The sequence below is a fragment of the Spinacia oleracea genome, chromosome 6, assembly GCF_020520425.1.
Source record: "Spinacia oleracea cultivar Varoflay chromosome 6, BTI_SOV_V1, whole genome shotgun sequence".
NCBI classification, from domain to species: domain Eukaryota; kingdom Viridiplantae; phylum Streptophyta; class Magnoliopsida; order Caryophyllales; family Amaranthaceae; genus Spinacia; species Spinacia oleracea.
Genome location: NC_079492.1, coordinates 49672417 through 49695015, shown reverse-complemented (window position 1 = coordinate 49695015; position 22599 = coordinate 49672417). Strand labels below are relative to the sequence as shown.

At 35.4% G+C, this 22599-nt stretch overlaps 2 protein-coding genes across 6 annotated transcripts; both read left to right on the top strand.

The window, feature by feature from the left end:
* Positions 1-2589: 2589 nt before the first annotated feature.
* On the top strand, positions 2590-21022 carry LOC110787424 (uncharacterized). Of its 5 annotated transcripts, none has more exons than XM_056833562.1 (12): positions 2590-2880; positions 3153-3222; positions 6302-6473; positions 11873-11930; positions 13306-14315; positions 14399-14643; positions 14977-15189; positions 15272-15364; positions 17583-17684; positions 17812-18240; positions 18335-18409; positions 20697-21022. In XM_056833562.1, exons 5-11 carry the CDS (start codon positions 13316-13318, stop codon positions 18380-18382), a joined length of 2130 nt encoding a protein of 709 aa, XP_056689540.1. In that variant the 5' UTR covers positions 2590-2880; positions 3153-3222; positions 6302-6473; positions 11873-11930; positions 13306-13315; the 3' UTR covers positions 18383-18409; positions 20697-21022. The 5 variants fall into 5 exon arrangements, with proteins under 5 accessions (XP_056689540.1, XP_056689538.1, XP_056689539.1 ...); XM_056833560.1 differs by having other exon boundaries at positions 3153-3226; XM_056833561.1 differs by having other exon boundaries at positions 3140-3226.
* On the top strand, positions 7330-10863 carry LOC130463131 (uncharacterized). Its single transcript, XM_056832179.1, has 4 exons — positions 7330-9704; positions 9792-10091; positions 10171-10276; positions 10354-10863. Exons 1-4 carry the CDS (start codon positions 7330-7332, stop codon positions 10861-10863), a joined length of 3291 nt encoding a protein of 1096 aa, XP_056688157.1.
* Positions 21023-22599: the final 1577 nt, after the last annotated feature.

Below are 22599 nucleotides of genomic sequence, written 5' to 3'. Positions count from 1 at the left end.
AATAGTAATGTTACTTTTTCTTCAAAGATATTTTGTATTTTTCTTAAGATATACTTCTAGTGGCAATTATTGTAATAAAGTGGATTTTTTGGTATTTACTACCTTAAAAATACACCAATTTTGTATTTACTACCTTATGAAAATTTTATTTTAAATTACTACCTTAAAGTTCCATTTTTTTTGTATTCACTACCATTTTACAGTTTTCTCATTTTAAAATTGAGATATCTCTTTCGTTTCTTAATCATTTTAAGTGATTCAAAGCTCATTATTCTCATTTATATGTAAGGATTCCATAGGGATCTTACCTTTTAACATTTCGTAAAATTTTAAACAAATTAAATATTATTTTTAAAATTTTAAAATATTTATGAATTATTCAACGAATTTTTTTGAAATGACGTACTCAATGAAATCCCTATAGAAAAAGGAAAATAATGAACTTCGAATCACTTTAAACGATTAAGAAACGAAAGAGATATCTTAATTTTAAAATGAGAAAACTGTAAAGTGGTAGTAAATAAAAAAAATCTGGAAGTTTAAGGTAGTAATTTAAAATAAAAATTTCATAAGGTAGTAAAAACAAAAGTGGTGTATTTTAAAGGTAGTAAATACCAAAATTTCCTAATAAAGTAAATCTCATTTTAAGTATGAAAAACTCGTTTTTTTCATTTTAAATTGAAATCGCGCCAAGTTATTGTTGGCAATTTTGACTAGGTGTTGAGTTTTATTGCTATGAAAATCCAAAATTAAAGTTCATAAATCCTCCACATATTTTATTATGGCGTTTTTAATATTTCGAGTACTTCCCTCTCACCTTTAACCCTCTATAAAGAGCAATTATGAAAAATTAGAAAGCAAATCATAAATTTTTTTGAACTCCCATTTATAAATTTCTGGGTCCGCCCCTGACTACTGCACTACTGATCTTCAATTGTGAAGGAGACTTACCACTATTACGAGAATATGAATTTCTTTTTCCCCTTGACAATAAAGTACTCCATTCTAATTTTACTTACCCACATGTGCTTTCACATTTGAGAAAAACTTCAAATAAAAAGAAAAATTAATTCAATAAAAACAGAGGAAGTAATAATATTTTTTTTAAGGGGAGATACTATTAGAGAATGATGAAATATTAATGATGTCAATTCAGACAAAAGGATCGTATTTGGGTCGAATTTATCGGTTCGGTTTGAAACGAGTTCATTTGACTATCGGGTCAGTTCGAGCGGGTTGAAAAATTAATGGTTCGGTTCGGTTCGGTTCGGGTTGGTAGACACGAGTTCATACTGGGTCAGGTTCCTATTGGGGTGGGCTCATATCGAGTCCGGGTATGATTGGATCGGGGTATGATCGGGTCAGGTTATATCAGGTCGATTCATATCGGGTCGGGTTACAATCGGATCGGGTCATATCGGGTTTGAATATACCTGGGTCAGGCCAGTTTGGAACACGACGGGTTGTAAAATGGTTTAGCCAGGTTGTAACAAGTTCACATCTTACTGGGACAGGTTCATATCGGGGAAGGTTCATATCGGGTCAGGTCAATTCATATAAAAATTATAAACAATATCGGGTTATTACTAAAATCACAATTTTCAATACGTTTATAAATTATAATATGGATGTCTTAATTAGGAGACAAGGGCGCTAACTCAATTTTAAAAGTATTAACAAATTAAGACCAGGATAACGATGAACTAATGACTAATAGATTATCACTTAGTATTCATTAAACATTTATTAATGAATTAATAACTAATAACGTACTCCCTCCATTTATTTTTGTTTTTTACGTTTTCCTTTTTGGGTGTCTTAAAATGTTCTTTACATTTCATTTTATATTATCACATAAATGCTTTAATTTTCTATCAAAATTCGTGTCAAATGATTATTTTAATCAATTAAATTCATTGGGTCATTTAATCTCTCACATTTTTCTAATGGGACATTAAAATTTTCTCATTTTCCCAATATCATAATTTTGATGAGAGTGAAAACATTATAAATAAACATAATTTTTCTTGTTTAAATAAAAAAATATATAGAGGAATCTCAATGCACATTAATTAGTCGCTAATAAATGTGTAAAAGGCCAAACGTAAAGAACAAAAACAAACAGAGGGAGTAGTAATTTATACTCCCTCTGTCCCGGAATACTTGACCTGTTTTCCTTATCGGGCCGTCCCTTAATACTTGACCTGTTTCTAAAAATGGAAATATTCTAACAATATTATATTATTTCCACTACAAAAAAGAGGTACATATTGAGACGGAATTATTGTGACGGTCTAACAAAGAGTCGCAAGGAAATTGGGGCGCGAATATTAATTTGTAAATTGCGACGCTTTAGAGAGCCGCAAAATATTTCGACGTTCTAAAGCGTCGCTATTTACAAAAAGAAAGACACGTGTGTTGCACGTGTTTGTGAGGCAGCAATGCAACTGAATTTTTGGGCAAAAAATCCCGCCTAACTCTCTGTTTTTTTCGCAGAATCCCGCCTAACTCTCAACCCACCTCCCACGTTTCTCTCAACCTCTTCCCACCGACATACCTTGCTGCTTTACGAAACTAACCACCCTCGTCAGATTTCCGATGAATTCGTATCTCTCCTCCTCACCTTCAGCACCGGCCATTAACGAATTCCATGAATTCCGTCTTCAACCTTTACGTTAGCAAAGTCAAATCTCCCAGTATAAGCTATCTCACTCCTCATCCTATAAATTCATGAAAAATCCCAATTATTGAATTCACAATTCGCCCAACAAATTCAAGATAAATTCGTTGCTCTCTCTGGTTTTTAATTGGAGAAATTCAAGCATACTCTGGTTTCTTAATTGCTGCTTCATCCTCGGTGTTGCCGGATATATTCGCCAGGTATTTTTGGTCTGCTTCACGCCTTCACTATTTGATTTTTATCATATAACAATGTTTAGGTTTGATTCACTATTTTAATTTCCGTCATATATTGTTAATTCACGTTTTTCATGTCAATTTCTAATGTTAATCATATGCCTTTAAGTTTTCCATGTTATATTGCATCCTTAATTCAAGAAAAAAACTAGAATGGGTCTTCTTAGTTTCTGTGATTTTCTATATACCGCTTACAGAGTGTTTGCTATTTCATTTATTTTAGTTTTCAATTGCAGATAGTTGGTAATTTGGACGATAGTTGGAAAGTGGTGAACGTCTGACTTCTTCTTCCGTGTTGTTACTACTGTAGGTATTGTCTATCTGTTTCTAATTTTCTGCGGTATCTTTCTTGAATTACTTTGTACTTTTGTGATTCCATAGTTTTAAATTTGCAACTTTTAGTTGGCCTAGAATCTTTGAAATTTGGATACATGGCAATGCTTTGTATAAAGACACACAGATATTTAGTGAGATTTAGGTGATAATCTCTGACCAAGATATCTGGTACTTAGTATGAAAAATCTGTTGTCAATCTTTAAGACACCTAGCTGTACTTGGTTAGTTTAGGTTGTCTTTAGTGAGAAACTTGGTGCATCAAATGTGCATGTTGGATGAGTTTGCAAAATTATTTGTCGCTATAGAACTTATACTAATTATTTGAACCCTTTCACTTAGCATTTTCTACTGTTATCTATAACTTCTTTTGAGGCTACACTGTTTTCTGTGACTGATTATGTGAAATGTGTGACCGATGGACTGACTGTAAGTAGAAAAGAACTGAACAAACTTTGCACAAAACAGAACTGAGCTTTACAAAGCAGAACTTAGTATTAGGCGACTGATAAGCTCATTGTCTGTCTGTCATCGTTATGTTAAGCTACTGCATGCTTTCTATATGTCATAACTGTAGTATTAGGTAGTGGCAGTGTATCGCAGTGTTAAATATCTTATCTTATCAGCACTTTGCTTGTCTTTATTATAAATTTCTTTGCCTTTCCCTGCTTTAGTTGGCACCAAATATAGGTTTGACTACCAGTTGTATGGAGTAAGGAATAAACCTATGCAGTAAGCACCCTAATCTGAATATATGCAGTTCAAAACACAGAGAAGTGAGAGTAGCTTTGAACTATAGCTTAACTGAGTTAAGGGATAGAACATCCGGTTTTGATTTTTGAACTGTCATAGCTGGGATGATAAACTCAGATAACCATTTCTGAGTTTCTATCATCCGGTTTTGAACTGTCATAGCTAACCAAATATTATCTTATCAGCACTAGCTTATTGTTTATCTGGGTTTATCATGCCAAGTTGAGAGTAGCTTTGAACTATAGCTTATCATCCGGTATTATTTATCTGAGTTTGCAAAATTATTTGTCACTCTAGAAAGATTAAGCGCCAACTGGTGGACAACCTTAAAAGCTAGCTTCTTCCTTCGATTATCAATGAGGTATTTCTTTAGGGCACCTCTAGAGATATTTCACAACAACACATCAGATATTACTAGGGATGCTAATTAGGCCACTTTCTGTTTGTATTTGTAGTCCTGAGGCCCCCATCTTTGCCCCAATAAACTGCAGCATGCATAAATGGTTTTTATGACTACGAGCTTTGATAATAACATATCAGTTAGTTTCAACATGTATCGAGTTAAAAGTAACAGTAGCAAATTTTTGAGATGGATGGTTTGGCTACACTTTAGGTTCTATTGTTAGAAAGAACGACATTGTATTCTTCTGTTGAATTATTTTGAACTTGCGAGTAAGGGTTTATGGAATTATGGTAAAGAGTCGTTACCTAGCTTTTTTTAGTGCTTCTCTATAGATATGTTTAGAGTATTTTTTATTACATACCTGAACTTTTTATCTCTATTGATTTTAGAAAATAGATCATGCATTACATGACAATAGATCATGCATTACATGACAATAGATCAGTCCTAGGCTATTTACGACATAGAAAATAGATCAGTCCTGCTCTGATCAATCCTGATCAGATCAGTCCTGATCGGATCATTCCTGATCAAATCAGTCCTGATCAATCCTTACTGATCCATCCTGATCAGTTCTGATCAGTTCACTTCTGATCAGTTCACTTCTTCTCCTGATTTGTGTTGGTGTTGTTTAGGTTTAATTACTTTATCCCACACATAAATAATGTAATTGGAATTGGAAAACATCCCAATTTATGTTGGTGTTGCTAATATAACTATCGAACCTTAACTATATACATCATGTGTTGCGCATAACCGGGAAAAAATGGGAAACATTAACAGAAAACGTTTTAGAGGCTATGCAATTGCACCGGATAGGAGTGTTTCACTAAATCAGTTCAAGCTCAATCATGAGATTATCGTTCTATTTGAATAACTCTATTCTTAACAAATTAATAGAATCTAATCCAAAATTGTGATTACTATTCTTATTTCATTATTCAAACAAACACTAGCTAAGAGCTTAAGAAGTGGAGTAATACATACTGATTGCTACGGTGTACAAGTTATAAATAATTGATCGTGGAATTGATGAGTCATAATAGAAGAGTAATCTATAATGACTAATATTTAGATTAGACATAACAAGGTAGGATTAATATTATTATAAAACTTTTGGGAGTCTTTTTAATTATGTGTTGTGTTCTGTCAACTTCCTTGAATATGAGATAATATGGCTGCTTAATACGGAGTATGGTGATCACTTTTGAGTAATAAATGGAATAGCTAGCTTTCTATGGACTGTGACACTTGCACTCTCAGACGACATAGAAAATAGATCAGTCCTGATCAGATTAGTCCTGATCAGATCAGTCCAGATCAGTCCTGATCAGATCAGTTCTGAACTTTCCTTACTGATCAATCCTGATCAGTCCTGATCAGTTCACTTCTGATCAGTTCACTTTTGATCAGTTCACTTCTGATCAGTTCACTTCTGATCAGTTCATTTCTGATCAGTTCACTTCTTATCAGTTCACTTCTGATCAGTTCACTTCTGATCAGTTCACTTCTGATCAGTTCACTTCTGATCAGTTCACTTCTTCTCCTGTCCCTCTACGTTCACCACTATCTCCTTTCTCTCTCCTCTGGTATTTTTGTCGCCCCACAATAACGACTTTCGTAAACTCAATTGCTTGATCCCCTTATCGCGGAGTAGATTGCAGATAATATTTGCTTTTACTTTCCATGTAGAAAAAACACCCTTCTTTGACCTGCGCTTAGCACATTGCTTCCCTACATTTGTTCATTTTCATGGAGCATTCATGGTCATGAATTGATATGTTTGTAGTGTTTTCTGTTTAAGTTGATAACTTCATCTACTATATTTTTTAGATTTTAAATTCCTGATAATGTTGTTGTCCTTATATTTTGACCATAATTTATCAACATTATCAGGTTTCGCCGACCACACCGGTTCAAGGTTTCCTGTGATTCTTTAGCGTTGTTCGTAGGTTCGTGCATCAGTTCGTGCGTTGCTACACCGGTTCAAGGTTTCCTGCAAGTCTTTAGCGTTGTTCGTAGGTTCGTGCATCGGTTCGTACGTTGCATATGCTCTTTGATACTAGAGGTATGTATACTATAAAGTCCCTTTTAGGTTTTTTATTGGACAATTGTTATTTCCCTAATTTTGTATGGACAAGGGAGGGCTACAACTCTGCAAGTTAGGTTTGTTAAGTGTTAGAATATAATTTCCGTGGCTTTACATTTCCTCGATGTCCAATATATATACAATGAGCATATACCGACGTTTATTGTGCTATCATAACTTACGTCAATCATGCAAAAGTTGGATCTTTCTATTGTATTCCTGTTGATTTAATTTCAAATGTTTTGATATAATAGCTTCAAATTTGTAAGTACGTATTTTTGTTAGCTTTGGCATTTTGTGTTGGTATTGTTTTTCTAATTACATTATCCCCACTACATAATTTTGCTTAGCTTAATTACATTTAATCCAAGAAATTTTACCATAAATTCTGATTATGTGATGCCACGTTACTTAAGGTACTCTTACTCTTTTTAAAAAATGGATTTATATTGTTGTCTTCGTGTGAAGTTGAAAATATCACCTTGTGCGCTAAAATCACATGCTTTATTTTCCTTGCAAATTCATGTGAAGTTGAAAGTATGATCTTGTACGCAAAAAGAAAATATAATATGGAAGTGATATAGGGTAATAACTTTTAGAAGATGAAGATAGATCACAAATATTAGTCACTAAGGAAGAATGATTAAACAAAAAACCATAAGTTATGGTATGAATTAAGAAGAGTTGTGTACGGAGGTGTTATGTGACTTAAATTAATCTCGTGTGATATATCAAGGTTCTAAGAATGATTATAATATTTTAATAAGTACATATAAAAATTTCCTATTCTGCGACCGACGTATATTACTAATTACTCAACTAATTTCGTATAGATATGGATAAAAGTTGGATCGATCTACCCACTGGTCATCATGAATATATCGACGGTTGTATGGAATTTATTGAGTTTGCCAAGCAAGATCTAGTCGAAGGAAAAATTAGATGTCCATGTAAGAACTGTAAGGTAGAGAAATGGTTCTCCGTAAATGAAGTGGAGAGGCATATTTTGTTTAAGGGATTTTATAAGCCATATAAGGATTGGATTTTTCATGGTAAAGGGGATACGTTTCAGCGTATGTTTGAGAGTGATGGAGGGATTACTAGTGAAGGATCCCTTGATAACCAAAGTGGGTTTGTAGGTCGAGATAATATGGGAGGGCTATTAAGATCAGCATTTAGTGTTAATATGCCTCCCAATTGCCCAAATTTAGAAGCACGAGAGGATGATGAATGGATTGAGGAGCCCTTGGCCTATGACACAGATGTAGAATATGATTATTCTACAATAGAAGAAGATGTGACATATAAGAAGTTGCTTGAAGCTTCTGAGGAGAAATTGTACGAGGGGTGTATCAATTTTTCAAAGTTATCTTTTCTGTTACACTTGTTTCACTTGAAGTGTATGAATCACTGGTCCATAGAATCTTTCAATATGTTGTTGAAGCTAATTCTAGATGCATTTCCTCAAATACTTGATTTTCCCTCTTCTTATTATTACAGTAAGAAAATGATAAAAGACTTGGGCCTTGGGTATGAAAAGATTGATGCTTGTCCGAATAATTGCATGTTGTATTGGGGTGAATTTTTAAAGAAAGACAAGTGTCATGTTTGTGGTACATCGAGGTGGAAGAAAACTAAGGATAGGGGCAACGTTGTAAGTGATCAAGGTACGGATACTTGTAAGAAAGGTGTGCCAGCTAAGGTAATGCGATATTTCCCTCTTATACCGAGACTAAAAAGAATCTACATGTCATCATCAACAGCAGAAGATATGAGATGGCATGATACAGAGCGATTGGGTGAAGATGATAAGAAGATTTTAAGGCATCCTTCAGATGGCTTAGCATGGAAGGCATTTGATGAGCGTCACAGTGATTTTGCATTAGACCCTCGTAGTGTTCGATTAGGTCTTGCGAGTGATGGTTTTAATCCTTACCGTTTAATGAACACCACTTATAGTACGTGGCCAGTGATGTTGATTCCTTATAATCTTCCACCATGGTTATGTATGAAACCGTCTTCTTTCATTCTGTCCACGCTTATTCCTGGAAAATCAGGTCCCGGAAATGATATTGACGTGTATCTGCAGCTATTAGTGCATGAATTGAAATTGCTGTGGACAGGGGTTGAAGCTTTTGATGCTTTTGCCGGAGAGAAATTTAATTTGCGTGCGGCTTTGCTTTGGACTATTAATGACTTTCCCGGCTATGCAATGCTCTCTGGTTTGAGCACAAAAGGTTACAATGCATGTCCTATATGCTTAGATTCCACGCCTTCTGATAGATTTGGGAGCAAGATTTGCTATTGTAGCTATAGAAAATGGTTACCTGCAGATCACCCATATCGATGTCAAGGTGACAAGTTTTGTGAGAAGTTTGGAACTAATGAGTGGGGTAAAGCCCCATCTCGTCCTAGCGGCACTGATATATTGAGGCAGCAAGAAAAGGTGAAGCATGTTTACGGAAAGTCGAAGGCACCACCGAAAAAGAGGCAAAGAGGACACGATGATGACGATGATGTCCAAGATGAAAGTGACTTTGGTACCAAGAGAAGCATATTCTTTGATTTGGTGTATTGGGAGCATAATCTTCTAAGGCATAATTTAGATGTGATGCACATTGAGAAAAACGTGTCTGAGAATATTTTGGGAACTCTTCTTAGCATGGATAAGAGTAGAGATAGTAGGAATGATCGAGAAGCCCTTGAAGCATGGAGAATAAAGTCTCACCTTTGGCTGAGTACTAATCCTAACGGAGGTGAATGCATGCCTCCGGCTTCCTATTCTATGTCTACGGAGGAGAAGGAGAGGTTCCTAAATGTTTTGCAGAAAATTAAAGTTCCTGATGGATATGGATCCAACCTTTCTAGTTGTGTGAATATGAAGCAAAGGAAGTTGATTAACCTCAAAAGTCATGACAACCATGTTCTAATGCAGGATATCCTTCCCGTTGCCTTAAGGGCCTCTAAAGCTACAAAAGTAATTGACTTGTTGGCTAGATTGTCTTCCTTTTTCAAGAAGTTGTGCTCTACAACTATTGATCCAGATGATTTAGATGGTCTTCAAAATGAAATTATTTTAACTCTTTGTGAGTTGGAAAAGGAGTTTCTGCCTTCATTTTTCACAATCATGGTCCATTTGTTGATTCACTTAGTGGAGGAGGTTAAACTTGGTGGACCAGTGCAATACAGATGGATGTATCCCATTGAAAGGTTAATATCTTACACGTCTAAATTATATTCTTTTTATTTAATATTTCACATTTATCATATATTAAGTACAAATGTTTTATTTGAAAGGTACTTGTCCCATTTGAAATCACATGTAACCAATAAAGCCCAACCTGAAGGATCTATTGCAGAAGGCTTCCTTTTAGAGGAGACAATTAGGTTTTGTTCGAGATATCTTCAAGGTGTTAAGACCATTTTCAACATACCTAAAAGGATGGATGATGACATTCCAAATCCCAATGATTACTTGTTTAATTCTGGTGGTCGAGTTATTGGGAAGGAGGTCAGCATTCGCCTTGATGACAAAAGCTTAAAACAAGCTCATCGCTACATTTTGCTTCACTCTGATGAGATAAAAGGGGATCTGGAGTAAGTATTATGTTGGTTTTCTTTTGAATTATCAATTGTTATAATAGATGATTTTTAATTTTGTTCTTCTTCCATGAAGTGAATTTTTAACCGAGAAACGTCAAATGAACTTACAAAATCCTGTCACGGAGAGTGATGAAAGTAACTGGATCATCAATGAGTTTGGAGGGTGGCTGCAAAATAAGGTTACTTAAGTTCTTTTAATGTGAATACATACTTCTTTTAAAAAAAATGTATTTGATTTAATGATGTATCATCGTAGGTACATTACATAGATGCAACCACCGAAGATGGGAAACTAAGAAAAGCTTTGGCTGGTGGTTTGCATTCTTATGGTAGAAAATTAAAAGGATACATAATCAATGGATACAAATTCCTTTCCACGGATCGCGATTCTCGTCTTTTGACACAAAATTCTGGAATTATGGTCGAAGCGGATGGAGATGCCTACTATGGAAAAGTGAAAGATATCTATGAATTAGATTATTACGGAGATTACAAAGTTGTATTGTTTCGTTGTGATTGGGTAGACATTCATAGGGGTGTAAAAGCATATCCAAATGGCGGAGTATGTGTCAATTTCTCTAAATTGATGCATTCTGGACGATTGTTGCAAGATGATCCATTTGTATTCTCATCTCAAGCAAAACAAGTTTTTTACATAGAAGATGAGATACAAAAGGGATGGTTGCATGTTGTTAAGAACAAGCCTAGAGATGTGTTTGATTTAGGGGATTCTTTACCAGTAGAGGAAGAGGGTGGGACCAATTGATCATGCTTATTTTTTATTGTTTTGCTTTGGATTTGTATTTGTTCATGACTTTGTGAGTCATATTGTTTAATCTGGTTGAATAATGAGTTATATACTTAATCTATACTCACTTATTTTATTGCCTACTAATGTCCAAGTACCCTACTACTAGTTTCTTTGATGGTGATACAGATATTTTTATACCGTTATTCCGTGAAAAGGGGGCAATTTATCTTAATTTTTTGTGATTTCCCCCTTTTGTATTTGATTTGGTTCATTGTTGTTGCAGTGTTGTTGTTGCTTTTCTTCCCTTTTTTGTTGCGCCTGTGGTACACAAGAAAATGTGTGTCAGGGGTGGGTTGGTCCATTATAACTAAACAATAAGGTTTATTGGGAAAAGATTGATTCTTGATTGTATGCATCTGTCTTGGTTCTGAAAGTTTTACCCCCCTTTGACAAAGCGTATCTGTCAGAGTTGCCAAAATATCATGCCTGGCTATCTAAGGAGAACCACACAGACAAACCGGTTTTGAATCTGTAAGATTAGTGAAATGCTGTGAGTTAATCATGAAATGACTCCAATGTAAAATATTGCTAAAAACAATTCACTAGATTTCATTGTTTATAACAGTAAACATCACTCCAGTAGTTTCCAATATTACACAAGTATCAACACGTTACCTCTTTACTTCTTCATTTATGTTTCTGTCTGTTTCGAGTTCTGCAATTTAGGCTTGATTCTCCCTTAGATGTTTGTGTTCTGCATTCATGTTAACAATTAACAATGTGCATCCACCTCTTCAAAGCTGCCATTTACTACTATACTAAGCTGCTGGATCACCCATTGGATCCTCTTTCTATGTCTTTTGACTTTGAGAATCATATATGACCACCGACTTTATATAATTATAGCTAGCTTTTTTCAAGCTTCTCTAAGCTCATTTGTATTGTAATATTGATCCTTTTATCGCCTGTTTTCTCTCCTATGGAATGTATAACTCTCTTGATAATCATTTTCTTAAAACTACAGGCTCAGGATATTACTGATTTAGGCTCTCTGAATCAAGCAGCAAAGATCTTTATTCTAGGTATGGTTCCCCTCCTTTCTTTTCAAAATAGAATGGGGAATAACTAATAAGGTAGCCAAATCATTTTGTTAATACATGTCAGACATGCAACTGTTGCTTGATGTTGTTTTGCTGGTTCACAGCTTCCTGATTTGTTTGATGACTTGTTTTAGATTGTTCTTTAGCTTTTTCCTGGTGCCATGATAATATAAAAATTGAGAGTTTTCACTGTAGTCTGAATCTCAGAAAAGGAGGGTGTAGCAGGTTCATCTTGCCCTTTCCCTCATAACTGTAGAGCAAAAGTGTAGTAAATGAGTGTAGGCCAACTAAAATATTGCTTATAACTTCAGTCTAAACTACACCCAAAAAAAAGGAAGTGTGCCAGCTATGAGATCATCTCTTTGATCCATCAGAACTGAAAAAATTGTTTTTTGGCAACTGACAATAAGCTAGCTAGCAGATTTCTCAACCAAAACAGTTAAAATCAGAAATTGAGAAAGTACCTTGAGCTTCTTTTCTATATAGCGTGCATAGTCAGTCCATAAATCACTAGATATAGGAAACTCAGTGATAGCACGTTCATATAGAATCTGAACACGCGCAGGGTCACCTGCAGATTCTTCAAATTTCAAGTATCTATGCAGAAACAAAATACATGTTAAAACCAATAAAGGGATAATTTGAGTTCAAGGGAGATAAACAAAATTCTTGCTACCCTCATTATCTTGATAGCTTCCTGTTCGTGCACCCAAAGATGTGAGATCAATCCCTCCAAATGCCATCCATCACCCACCTCATTCCACCAAGCTGCTACACACTCATTCGCATCCACATTCGTAGGGGCCATAGTGCTAATTCGACCTCCAGGGAGATTTGGTAGCCACCTGGAGGTTGGTTGTTTCCATAGTGCTAATATCTTCACTTTCTGATAATATCTTCAGTGCATTTCCGTTAGTTGTTTCCTTTCTGGTTTGCCTTCTCTATCTTGTTTCGTGCTTATGCTTGTAATGTGACAGGTTATAATGAAACTTAATAAAGGGATGAACGGAGCAAAAGGCCTTCCAATATAAAGTTTTCAAGTTCCTTGAAGGTTTCAGACTTTTGAGTCTATGACTTGTATATTCTAGACTCTAGATCACTAAGTGAGCTAACGACCAATTAGAGCCAGGATGAATTTCTTTTTCTCAATCAGATTTGCACTTTGCTTCTATATTTACTGAGTTTTCTGCTCATTGTAATTCTTGTTTATGTGAAAATGTTAAACTGATTTAACGTGTATGATTGTCACTTTGAGTGAATACCTATTATCCTATTTAGTGATTCATTCTTGTAGCAATTGAGTTGGTTTAATGACCTTTTTATTCATGGCTGATTGTGTTTCTTACTTTCTGAACAGGAACTAAAATATGAGTTACAGGACTAAAAGAACATTGGTAGCTATTGACGAAGGGTCGAGCATTGCTGCATCCAAGTCCCCAAAATCTTCTGATCCATCCACCCAAAACTGGGGACCGTTCAGTCCTCCAACACTTGGAGTGTCACAGACATTTGGGACGGTATCACAACCCATTAAGCAACCAGTAGCTGCTAAAAAAACCATGGTTGCACCACAATCATCCTTGCCTCGGCCTACTTCCATGGTTTCAAAGCCACAACTGAAGGCATTATCAAAACCATCCTTTACCCAGACAAAACCATCCTCTAACCCATTACAACAACCAATTCCGCCCACTCTTACAGGAACAACACAAAGTAGATGGTATAAAGGACCTACGTTTCCCAATCTGACTGAAATTGCAACACAAAAAGCGTCAACACCGAATCCACACCAGCCTACTATGCAGCCTGTGTTGCAGCCATTCAAAGCTACCTTGCAGCCTTCTTTGCAGCCTTTCAAAGCTTCCCAACAGCCTCAAACAGCTACCAATCAGCCTCAAAAAGCTACCCATCAGCTTCACAAAGCTACACAACAGCCTCAAAAAGCTACACAACAGCCGGTATCTTCTTTTACAAGTGTCAAACCACATTTAGAGAAAAGAGCATTTGTTGCACCTTTGGGAGCAACAAAACATGTGATGTCACAATCTCCTACACCACCAGACACCATGGCAATGAAAAAGAGAACCGGGAAGCAAGAAGGTCAGTTGCCTCCAACATACATGCATGTGAGTGAGAATGCATTTCAACCTCTGCGATCTCCTCCATCCAATCAGGTTGAGAGTGAAGTTATGCCAAACTACAACTGGGACGAATTTGAAGAATCGGCTTCTGAGAGTGAAAATGAATTTGATCAAGGAGAAGGAAGTGATACTGCTGTGAAGAAAGCAACACTTCGACATCGAATCATTATTCCAAATTGGCCAGAATCGAGGGAGTTTGATGAGAAGGTGGAGGCTATAGCTATAGGTAAACATGTCTCTACATCAAATATGCAAACTGTAAATTATCGATCTTGGTGATTTTTTAGTCTGATTTAGCTCCTGTGACAGATGCTGATGGAATACGACATCTGGTAAAGGGACCAGTTCTGCCTCGAGACGTTTGGCATGATGCAAAGGGGTTCAGATACATTGTCAAGCTCAATGAATTCAACCAACCTATTCGAAAAGGTGGGAAGATCCTTGTGAGCTTCCTTGGAGATATTGCAAAAAATGATTCACTTTGTCCAGTGGGAGTCCCAAGTTGGCGTGCTGTGAACAATCAGTTAAAAACTAATGTTGTTACAATGATTCGGGTATGTGGATTTATTGTTCTTAACACTTATGTTAATTGTAGTTTTATTTTAGCTTGGTTAACTGTGTAATTAGCTTTAAATTTATTCTGTTTCCATCTGTGTTCATCAATCAGTTGCCCGTTTTTCAGGTTTTTTTTTGGTCATGGGGGTTCCGACCCCGGGTTAAGTTTCTGCAGAATCACTAAGTTCACCTAGCTAGTTCTGATCAGATCAGTGCTGATCAGATCAGTGCTGATCAGATCAGACAGATCAGTCTGATCTGATCTGATCAGAACTAGCTAGGCAAATTATTTTGTTAACATTGTAACTTAATTTTTCCTTTTTTTTTTGAAGAAACATTTTGTGTTACCTGATGGACCTCTAGTTAACAAGGCACTAGTGATGCGTATTGACAAACCATGGAACAATCATCGATACAAATTGAAGAGGGATTTTTTCGATCCAGTGAATAAATCTCGAGAAGAGAACTATGCCAACGTGCCTGATGGAGTGTCCACTGGGAGTTGGACGGAATTGGTAGATTATTGGCTTTTACCAGAGGCCATGGTTTGTGACCCCAAAATATCCTAAATTTAGTAAGTTTTATTTGTTTCACCTATATATGCTAACATTGGTTTCATGAAACTAGGAAAAATCTGAAATGGGAAAAAATGCTCGAGCTTTACAAGGCAATAAGCACAACAGTGGTGCTACAAGCTTTGCTAATCGAAGAGTTGATATGGTATGCTTTTCAACCTAGCTATTTGGTTTGTAGCATTTCAATTGCTATAGGTGCTAAGTCTAAAATTCATAAACAAATAAGAGTGATATAAAAGTCTAAAATTCATAAACAAATAAGAGTAATATTTACTCGTATATGCATATCTAATCTCACACATAAGGACATTCTTTAGTTTTCTAATGTTAAAGTAGAGAAATGTAGAAAAGTTGGCTATGCGGGCAAATGGAATTGAAAGCAGCAGCTGGGAAAATCTTCCTACTTTCCGTTTCTGTTATAAACCATGTTGCAGAAGTATACATTATGTGACTCTTCAAACGTTTTGGAGATAATTGTCCTAGATTCTCATGAACTTAGAGCTTTTAGGATCAGGAAACGGGGTTACCTGACACTATTACTGTCAAATAGAGTCAACTTTTAACAGGAACTAAGAAGTATGATTCTGGAGGGTGGTCTGGGGATGGGAGCGGGTGTGCGTGGCTACTCCAAGTTTAAAGTAGAAAAAATCAGAAAGCAGAGGCAATGAAGTCCATCTGCAGTGCATGAAGCTGCAAAAACTATTCAATTTAAACAACAAAGGCAGTATTTCATTCTATTACATTATCCCCATAAACTTCAGGCGATAAAAAATTGTTCACAAAGTTCTAACTAAAAGTCAATAACAAAGAATAAAAATTATGCATAATTAAGCATAACTAATCATTATTCGATCTGCATTTTTACAACAAAAACCCTGCAATGATAATCAATTAATTGTGAACGAAACATGTTTAGCTGTTAGTCTGTAGGTGTAGCCTGTAAATTACATTGTTGGTCTTAGTGAGAACAGATCAAGTAAGTAGTTGTTAACAGATAAATTGTTATGGAGATCTATGTTTGAGATAGGCCAGCAATTAATGGTTCTTGCATTTGATAATTGGTCAAGCCATTCAGCACTAAAACTCACTAATTTAGCTAAATTCTAGCTGACATCAAAAGTTAACAACCAACTAACTAATATGGTTCTTTCCTAAACATCTCACTCGAAACCAATTAAGTATTCATTCAGCAAACCATATATGTTCCAGGAAATTCTAATCCCCTTCATGATGACATACATTGTTCTAGAACTTTTGATAATTGATCAAGCCATTCAGCACTAAAACTCACTAATTTAGCTAAATTCTAGCTGACATAAAAAGTTAACAACCAACTAATCCGGTTCTTTCCCAAACATCTGACTCGAAACCAATAAAGTATTCATTTAGGAAACCATATATGTTCCAGGAAATTCTAATCCCCTTCATGATGACAATACATTGTTCTAGAACTGAAAACCAACAGGAAATCCAAGCTCGCTAAAGGATATACAGAAGCCAAAATCAATAAACACAACAATAACAGAATAAAACGTATGTAAACGGCTGCAAGAACAACATACCATACAGAGAACATCCATGACACTCTTGGCCACCACTTTCAGGCAACAGCTTGACCCTAAACTTCTCAACTCCACTCTTAGCATCGGTATTCGACTCTGCCTTCGGCGCTGCCCTCACAACCTTCAAAGAGTTAGGCTTTTCCTTCTCCTTCTCCTTCTTATGAGGGGAAATCGGAACCCTATGGTGCCCGTGGGACAGCGTCGAAGTTGTCCAATTGGTCTGGGTTTTCATTTTATTTACTCACTTAGTAGTCAAATTATCTGTCAATGTTTACATTATCAGATTATAAGAATCGATAGATTATCTGTTAGTCCTCTGTCAAAAGCATAGAGGCCAGCTGGGATCATGGGATTCATCAATGTCCATATTGATTTTAATTATTGGATCATGTAAGATAAACTAAAAACAATGCAAAGAAAATGTACCTGCAAACAAGTTTGCAAAAACTTATTTACCTAATATCTTAATAACTAGAACTAATATTTGCCACTTGTTACAGAAACAAAACAAACTGAATACAGGTATAAAGCAACTATTGGCTGATATTTCTTCTGTTTATTATCTTCCCTGCATCTACAAGGAAACGTACTCCTGAATTCCCCTTAGCCTGACACAATTAGCAGAGAGCTTGCTGATGTCACTGCCTCTGTTGCCGACTCTGTCACCCCTTGCAAAGTGGCAATGCACCCAGCAACCCTACTACGGGGATAACAACTCAAAGTGTTAAACAAATATAGTGATAGTCGGTTTAAGAACTTCAAAATTTCAGTTTTCAATTTATTTTTTTCCTGAAATTGCAGAAAGAGAAGAAAGGAGTGTTTAGCGAATTGGCATTTTTCAAATCAGTTTACGCCAAAGAAGATGGAATCTTTAAAGAGGGCACACTTCCTCATCAATTTGTGGTATCATTGCATTGAGCTAATTCTATAAATCAATCTTGTCTCTTGAAGTCTATTTATTTTTTTCTTTGCTTGTACATAGTATTCTTGGTTAATAGATTTTGAGTGATCTTTTCATATTATATAACAGGAGGATGCCAACAAAAAGGTCCAAGAAAATCTTGCGAGTTCCTCTTCTTCAAAGCCCGTAATTGAAATTGAGAATGCAGTCTTTAATGAGCTCATGTATAAAGGTGAAGTACCTAAACGTCCTCTGAATTATGGATTTGGAGTGAAGCAAAGCGACATCTTTGGAGTGGAAGGTTTGCTGAGGAAAGAAGGGTCAAGCTATGTTAACAACAATGCTATGGAAGTGGAGAACATGAAAGGTGAAATATCAGTTGTCAAGAAGCAAAATGAGGACCTTGCGCAACAAAATCAAGTTCTAAACACCAAGTTTGAAGAAACAACACAATCATTTAAAATGATTGCTTCTTTTTTGGGACAAGTTTTGAAGGAAGTACGCAAAGGGAATGTTTCAACGAACCTTTTAGATGGTGCGGAATCAGCAATAAATATGGTTAGTTATTTCTGGAAATTATTCTGATTGAGCATCATGTATCATTACCTGAAATGTGGCATATCTAATTTACATATTAAAATGCTTTTTGTAGATTACTGATGATTCTGGTGGCAATGGTGACAACCAGGCCGAGAAATGAGACTTTGACACTATTGCCAAATGCAAGGTAATTTCATATGGAATTAATTAACTGCATTTCATGCTTTATAGATAAACTTATAGCTGAAACAAGCTTTATAGTTGTCGATTATTTATGGATGATGGTGAGATTAGAAGGTAGATGTTTAGATTTAGTATTATCATAATAAGGTATTATGTTGATATTAGCTGAAACACGAGTTTGGTGTTAGGTCTGGGTTGTTAACAAACTATGGTTTCTGTTAGTTAATTTATGATGCTCCTTCTGTAACGCGTAAAGAAAACACAGTGTTAAATGTCAATCCAAGACAGCAGCGACTCCGACTTACTCTCCTGATAAAACCTCATTCGAACTCTGACCATGAGTGAGAGATAAGTCTGAAATCAACTACTATAAAAAGTTTTAGTTGCCATAGAAATTGCTCATAGTATAAGCTTGTTTTCTGTTTGATTGACTTCTATAGTCTGTTTCGTTTTTGGTCTGTTCACTCATAGTACTATCTTAGAAAAATCGTATCAATCTGTTTTTCCTTATCCGTTTCTGGTTGTAACTGTTGCTTCGCCCTCTCAAAGTTGTCCACCATTGGAAGAAGACTCTCAATTACTTCTCCCTGTGCATCGCTTCGAACTGATAGTCTCTCTTTACCTGATCTCCTTCTAAAGTTATCAAAGTCAGCTTGCAGGCGGATAAATCTATCCTTTCCAGAAGTTATCTCTTCTGTCAAAGTTGATAATTTCTCAACCAACTCGTTCTTTTCTGTTTCTAGTCGGTAAACAGCGATCTCTATTCTGTAATGGTCTGATAATCCCCAGTTAAACAGCCTCCTTATAATATTTAGTGAGAGTTTCCACACTTTCCCACATATTCTTGGTACTTGTCTCTTCTTCTGTTTCCCCAACTTCCTCCTCTAGCATTTCCTCATCCATCTAAAATCACCAGTAAAAAGAAAATCATAAGAAATGAATACCAATTACCAATAAATGAATACCAAGTACAAATTCTTTAGCTATTGTACTTGTAAGCATCACTTGCTTTGCTTCTCATCACGCCTGAATATTATATCAAAGGAAAAAAGAAAGTTCTTGGGGTCTTAATCTAAATCTATAACTGACAAGAGGAACTAAACTCGAAAGATTAAGAATCTACAGCTTTGATAACATGAGAAAACTGAATCTGCTGCTACTGCTACTGTTGTTGAGGTCCTGATGTTGAGGTCCTGCTACTGCTACTGAATCTGAAAACTGAAAGTTCTTGAGGTCCTGCTGTTGTAGCTGCTGCTACTGCTCAGTCTTGGTGTTGCGTAGTTTTGCAGGTTTGCAGTCAGTCAGGCATACTGTTCTGCTCAGGCTGGCTTGCTGTTGTGCAGTTCTTTTGTGCAAACCTTGTGTTGTTCAGTCTGGTTCTGCTGTGTAGCTTGTTGGGCTGGTGTCTTGTTTTTTTTTTTTTGGTTTTCAAATGGGCAAGCCTGCTAATTAAAGAAAGTCACAGTTTAAGCAGCAAGTTAATGAACATCAGAGGCTAAGGATAAGAAAGCCATTATGACTAAGGTAAGACTATATACCTTTTTCCTTCCTAACTTGTCACCTAACCACCCAAAGATGAGTTGCCCAGCAAAGGTACCACACAAGGCCACATTCATGGGTATAAACCCTGGGCTAGTTGGATTTGGCTCAGTGTAATAGAGACGGCCTAAGATTTTGGTCACCACAGATATGGAGAAAAGCTCATAGACATTAGTAAAGAAGCCCATACCAAGAATCATGAAAACTTTCAAGTGGTACCATTGTGTCTTTGCTACGTCAAGTACACTTAGCACTTTTAACTTTTGTCTCTTCGCCATTGATTAGGAAGTAGGAACTAACCTTTAATTCATACAGGGAAAAAACAAGGCAAAAATCAAATGTTAATGTTTAAAGTGTTATTATACAAGCATTGCAAATTTGTAAAAAATGACCTTTTATAACTCAAATTTTGCGAGTTTGGCTGGTGTCGTTGTAGAATGTTCCCTTGTTGTTTACTGTTGGTTGTTGTTTGGGTTTCTACCTTTGGTAATTAAGTTAACTAATTTACCAATAATATATATATATATATATATATATATATATATATATATATATTATATATATATATATATATATTCATTGTTCATGTCTATATTTCTAATAGTCATGCATTTTTCCCTTGATTAATAGTTGATATTATTTTGAGAAGACGACTAGTAGTTAGGATCAAGCTGGTTAGGATTACTGTTAATTTTCCCTTGATTTTATGGAATGTTCATCATACTATATTTGACATTAAATTTTCTTTGCAGATTATTGATGATTCAAGTGGTAATAGTAAATGTAGATCAAGAGATGAACAAGTTATCTTGAAGCTAAGCTAGCATAACGATATGTTTACTTGTTCGTAGTCAGGAAGTTGTTTTTATTTAGTTTTGGACTATCTTGTAGAAAAAATGATAATGCTAGTTAGAAAGTTATTTTTGTTTTAAAATATCGCTTTTATTTCAGTTTGACTAGACTCTGCGAATTAATTTAATGTATAGATGATTTTTATCACTTTTCCTAAATTAACTACTTAAGTATATATGAATCATAGCAAGTTAATATGTTGCTTTAAGATATATAGTGTACGTACGTAGTAAGTTAATGTATTTGATTATGATTAATTATCTATGGTCGATATATATTTTTATAGATAATTCATGATTTTAGATTAATATATATATATATATATATATATATATATATATATATATATATATATATATATATATATATATATATATATGAAAAAAATATGATGCAAATTGTGACGCTCCAAAGCGTCTAAATTATTATGTATATATGAAAAATAATATGATGCAAATTGTGACGCTCCAAAGGGTCTAAATTATTTTGGAGGGAATGGGGGGACCTCGCACGAAAGTGAACATATAGTGACTCTAATAAGAGTCTATATATTTCGGGTGTCTAAAGCGTCTCTATGTGGTTTATAGTGGCGGAAAAATGTGTCTATAAACGTGCAAATAGTGACGCTTTATACAGTCTAAATATTGCGACTCTCTATAGAGTCACTATATCCCAAATAGCGACGGAGAAATATGTCGATATTTTGCAAATTGTGACGCTCTAAAGCGTCGGTAAATAGCGGCAATGAAAATAGCGACCCTCTCCCAAAGCGTCGCTATGTGAAATAGCGACACTGTAGAGCGTCACAATTTGTCCCAAAAAGCGTCACAATGTGCCGCGTTTTTTTGTAGTGTTCTCACTCCACCCCTATTAACCCACCTACCCCCTACTCCATACAAAAAATAATTAAAAATTCAACCCCTACTCTCCCCCAACCCCACCCCTTTACACATTTCCCACTAACTACATTAAAATAATACCCCACTATCAACTACTACCTATTAAATTAAATAAGTCAATTCAAGTCCCTTAAACTCTGTGCCGTTCAAACCGGGTCGAGTATTTCGGGACGGAGGGAGTAATTGATAATGATGAACTAATACGTAATAAATTTGTAAAGTTAAGTACAGCATTATAATATATTTATATTGGTTTAAACAACGACGAGACTAACATGTTCAACAATGAAACGAGACAATTAAGTTCAACTGCTAATAAATTAAGATTTAGTTAAAACAACACAGTTTTTCCATTAGTTCGTTGGTCATAACTTATAAGCTTATAACCTATTGAATTAGACCAATTTAGTTTAGTAATATCGATCGGGGCGATGTTAAAGGTCGCAAGTTGCGACAACATTTAGTTGGCACAATCTTACGTGTCGGAGTTTAATTGGTACATATAGGCGACACGTAGGTTATGCGTTATCAGAATATTTTTACTATCGATACCATATTTTTACTATGGAAATATGTAAAAAGGTAATCGATATAAAGAAGTAACCAAATTAGAATACTAAGATTTTTCTACCTTTTTTTGTAACATGTATAATAGGTTATATAAGTTAAATATTTTAGTTTCTAATTTAAATCATGACACATACGCATGCCACGTCATTATTGTGACACGGCTTAAAGGTCGCATGTTGCGACCTTTATCATTTTCCTATCGATTAATCGGTTGAATACGAAGTATGAGTCAATAAATGAGTGCAAGACTAATAAAATAATAAAGCTTCATAAGTTTTATAACATTATTAATAATTAAGGAATATAACATTTTACATTTAATTACTCTAATAAG

Excerpts from the sequence above, each read along its gene's own strand:
- LOC130463131 (XM_056832179.1), top strand. The coding sequence starts at position 7,330 with ATGGATAAAAGTTGGATCGATCTACCCACTGGTCATCATGAATATATC. Across the intron at positions 9,705-9,791 it reads TGGATGTATCCCATTGAAAG|GTACTTGTCCCATTTGAAAT; the intron begins GTTAATATCTTA and ends TTTATTTGAAAG. Across the intron at positions 10,092-10,170 it reads GAGATAAAAGGGGATCTGGA|TGAATTTTTAACCGAGAAAC; the intron begins GTAAGTATTATG and ends TCTTCCATGAAG.
- LOC110787424 (XM_056833562.1), top strand. The coding sequence starts at position 13,316 with ATGAGTTACAGGACTAAAAGAACATTGGTAGCTATTGACGAAGGGTCG. Across the intron at positions 14,644-14,976 it reads ATGTTGTTACAATGATTCGG|AAACATTTTGTGTTACCTGA; the intron begins GTATGTGGATTT and ends TTTTTTTTGAAG. Across the intron at positions 15,190-15,271 it reads GGCTTTTACCAGAGGCCATG|GAAAAATCTGAAATGGGAAA; the intron begins GTTTGTGACCCC and ends TCATGAAACTAG.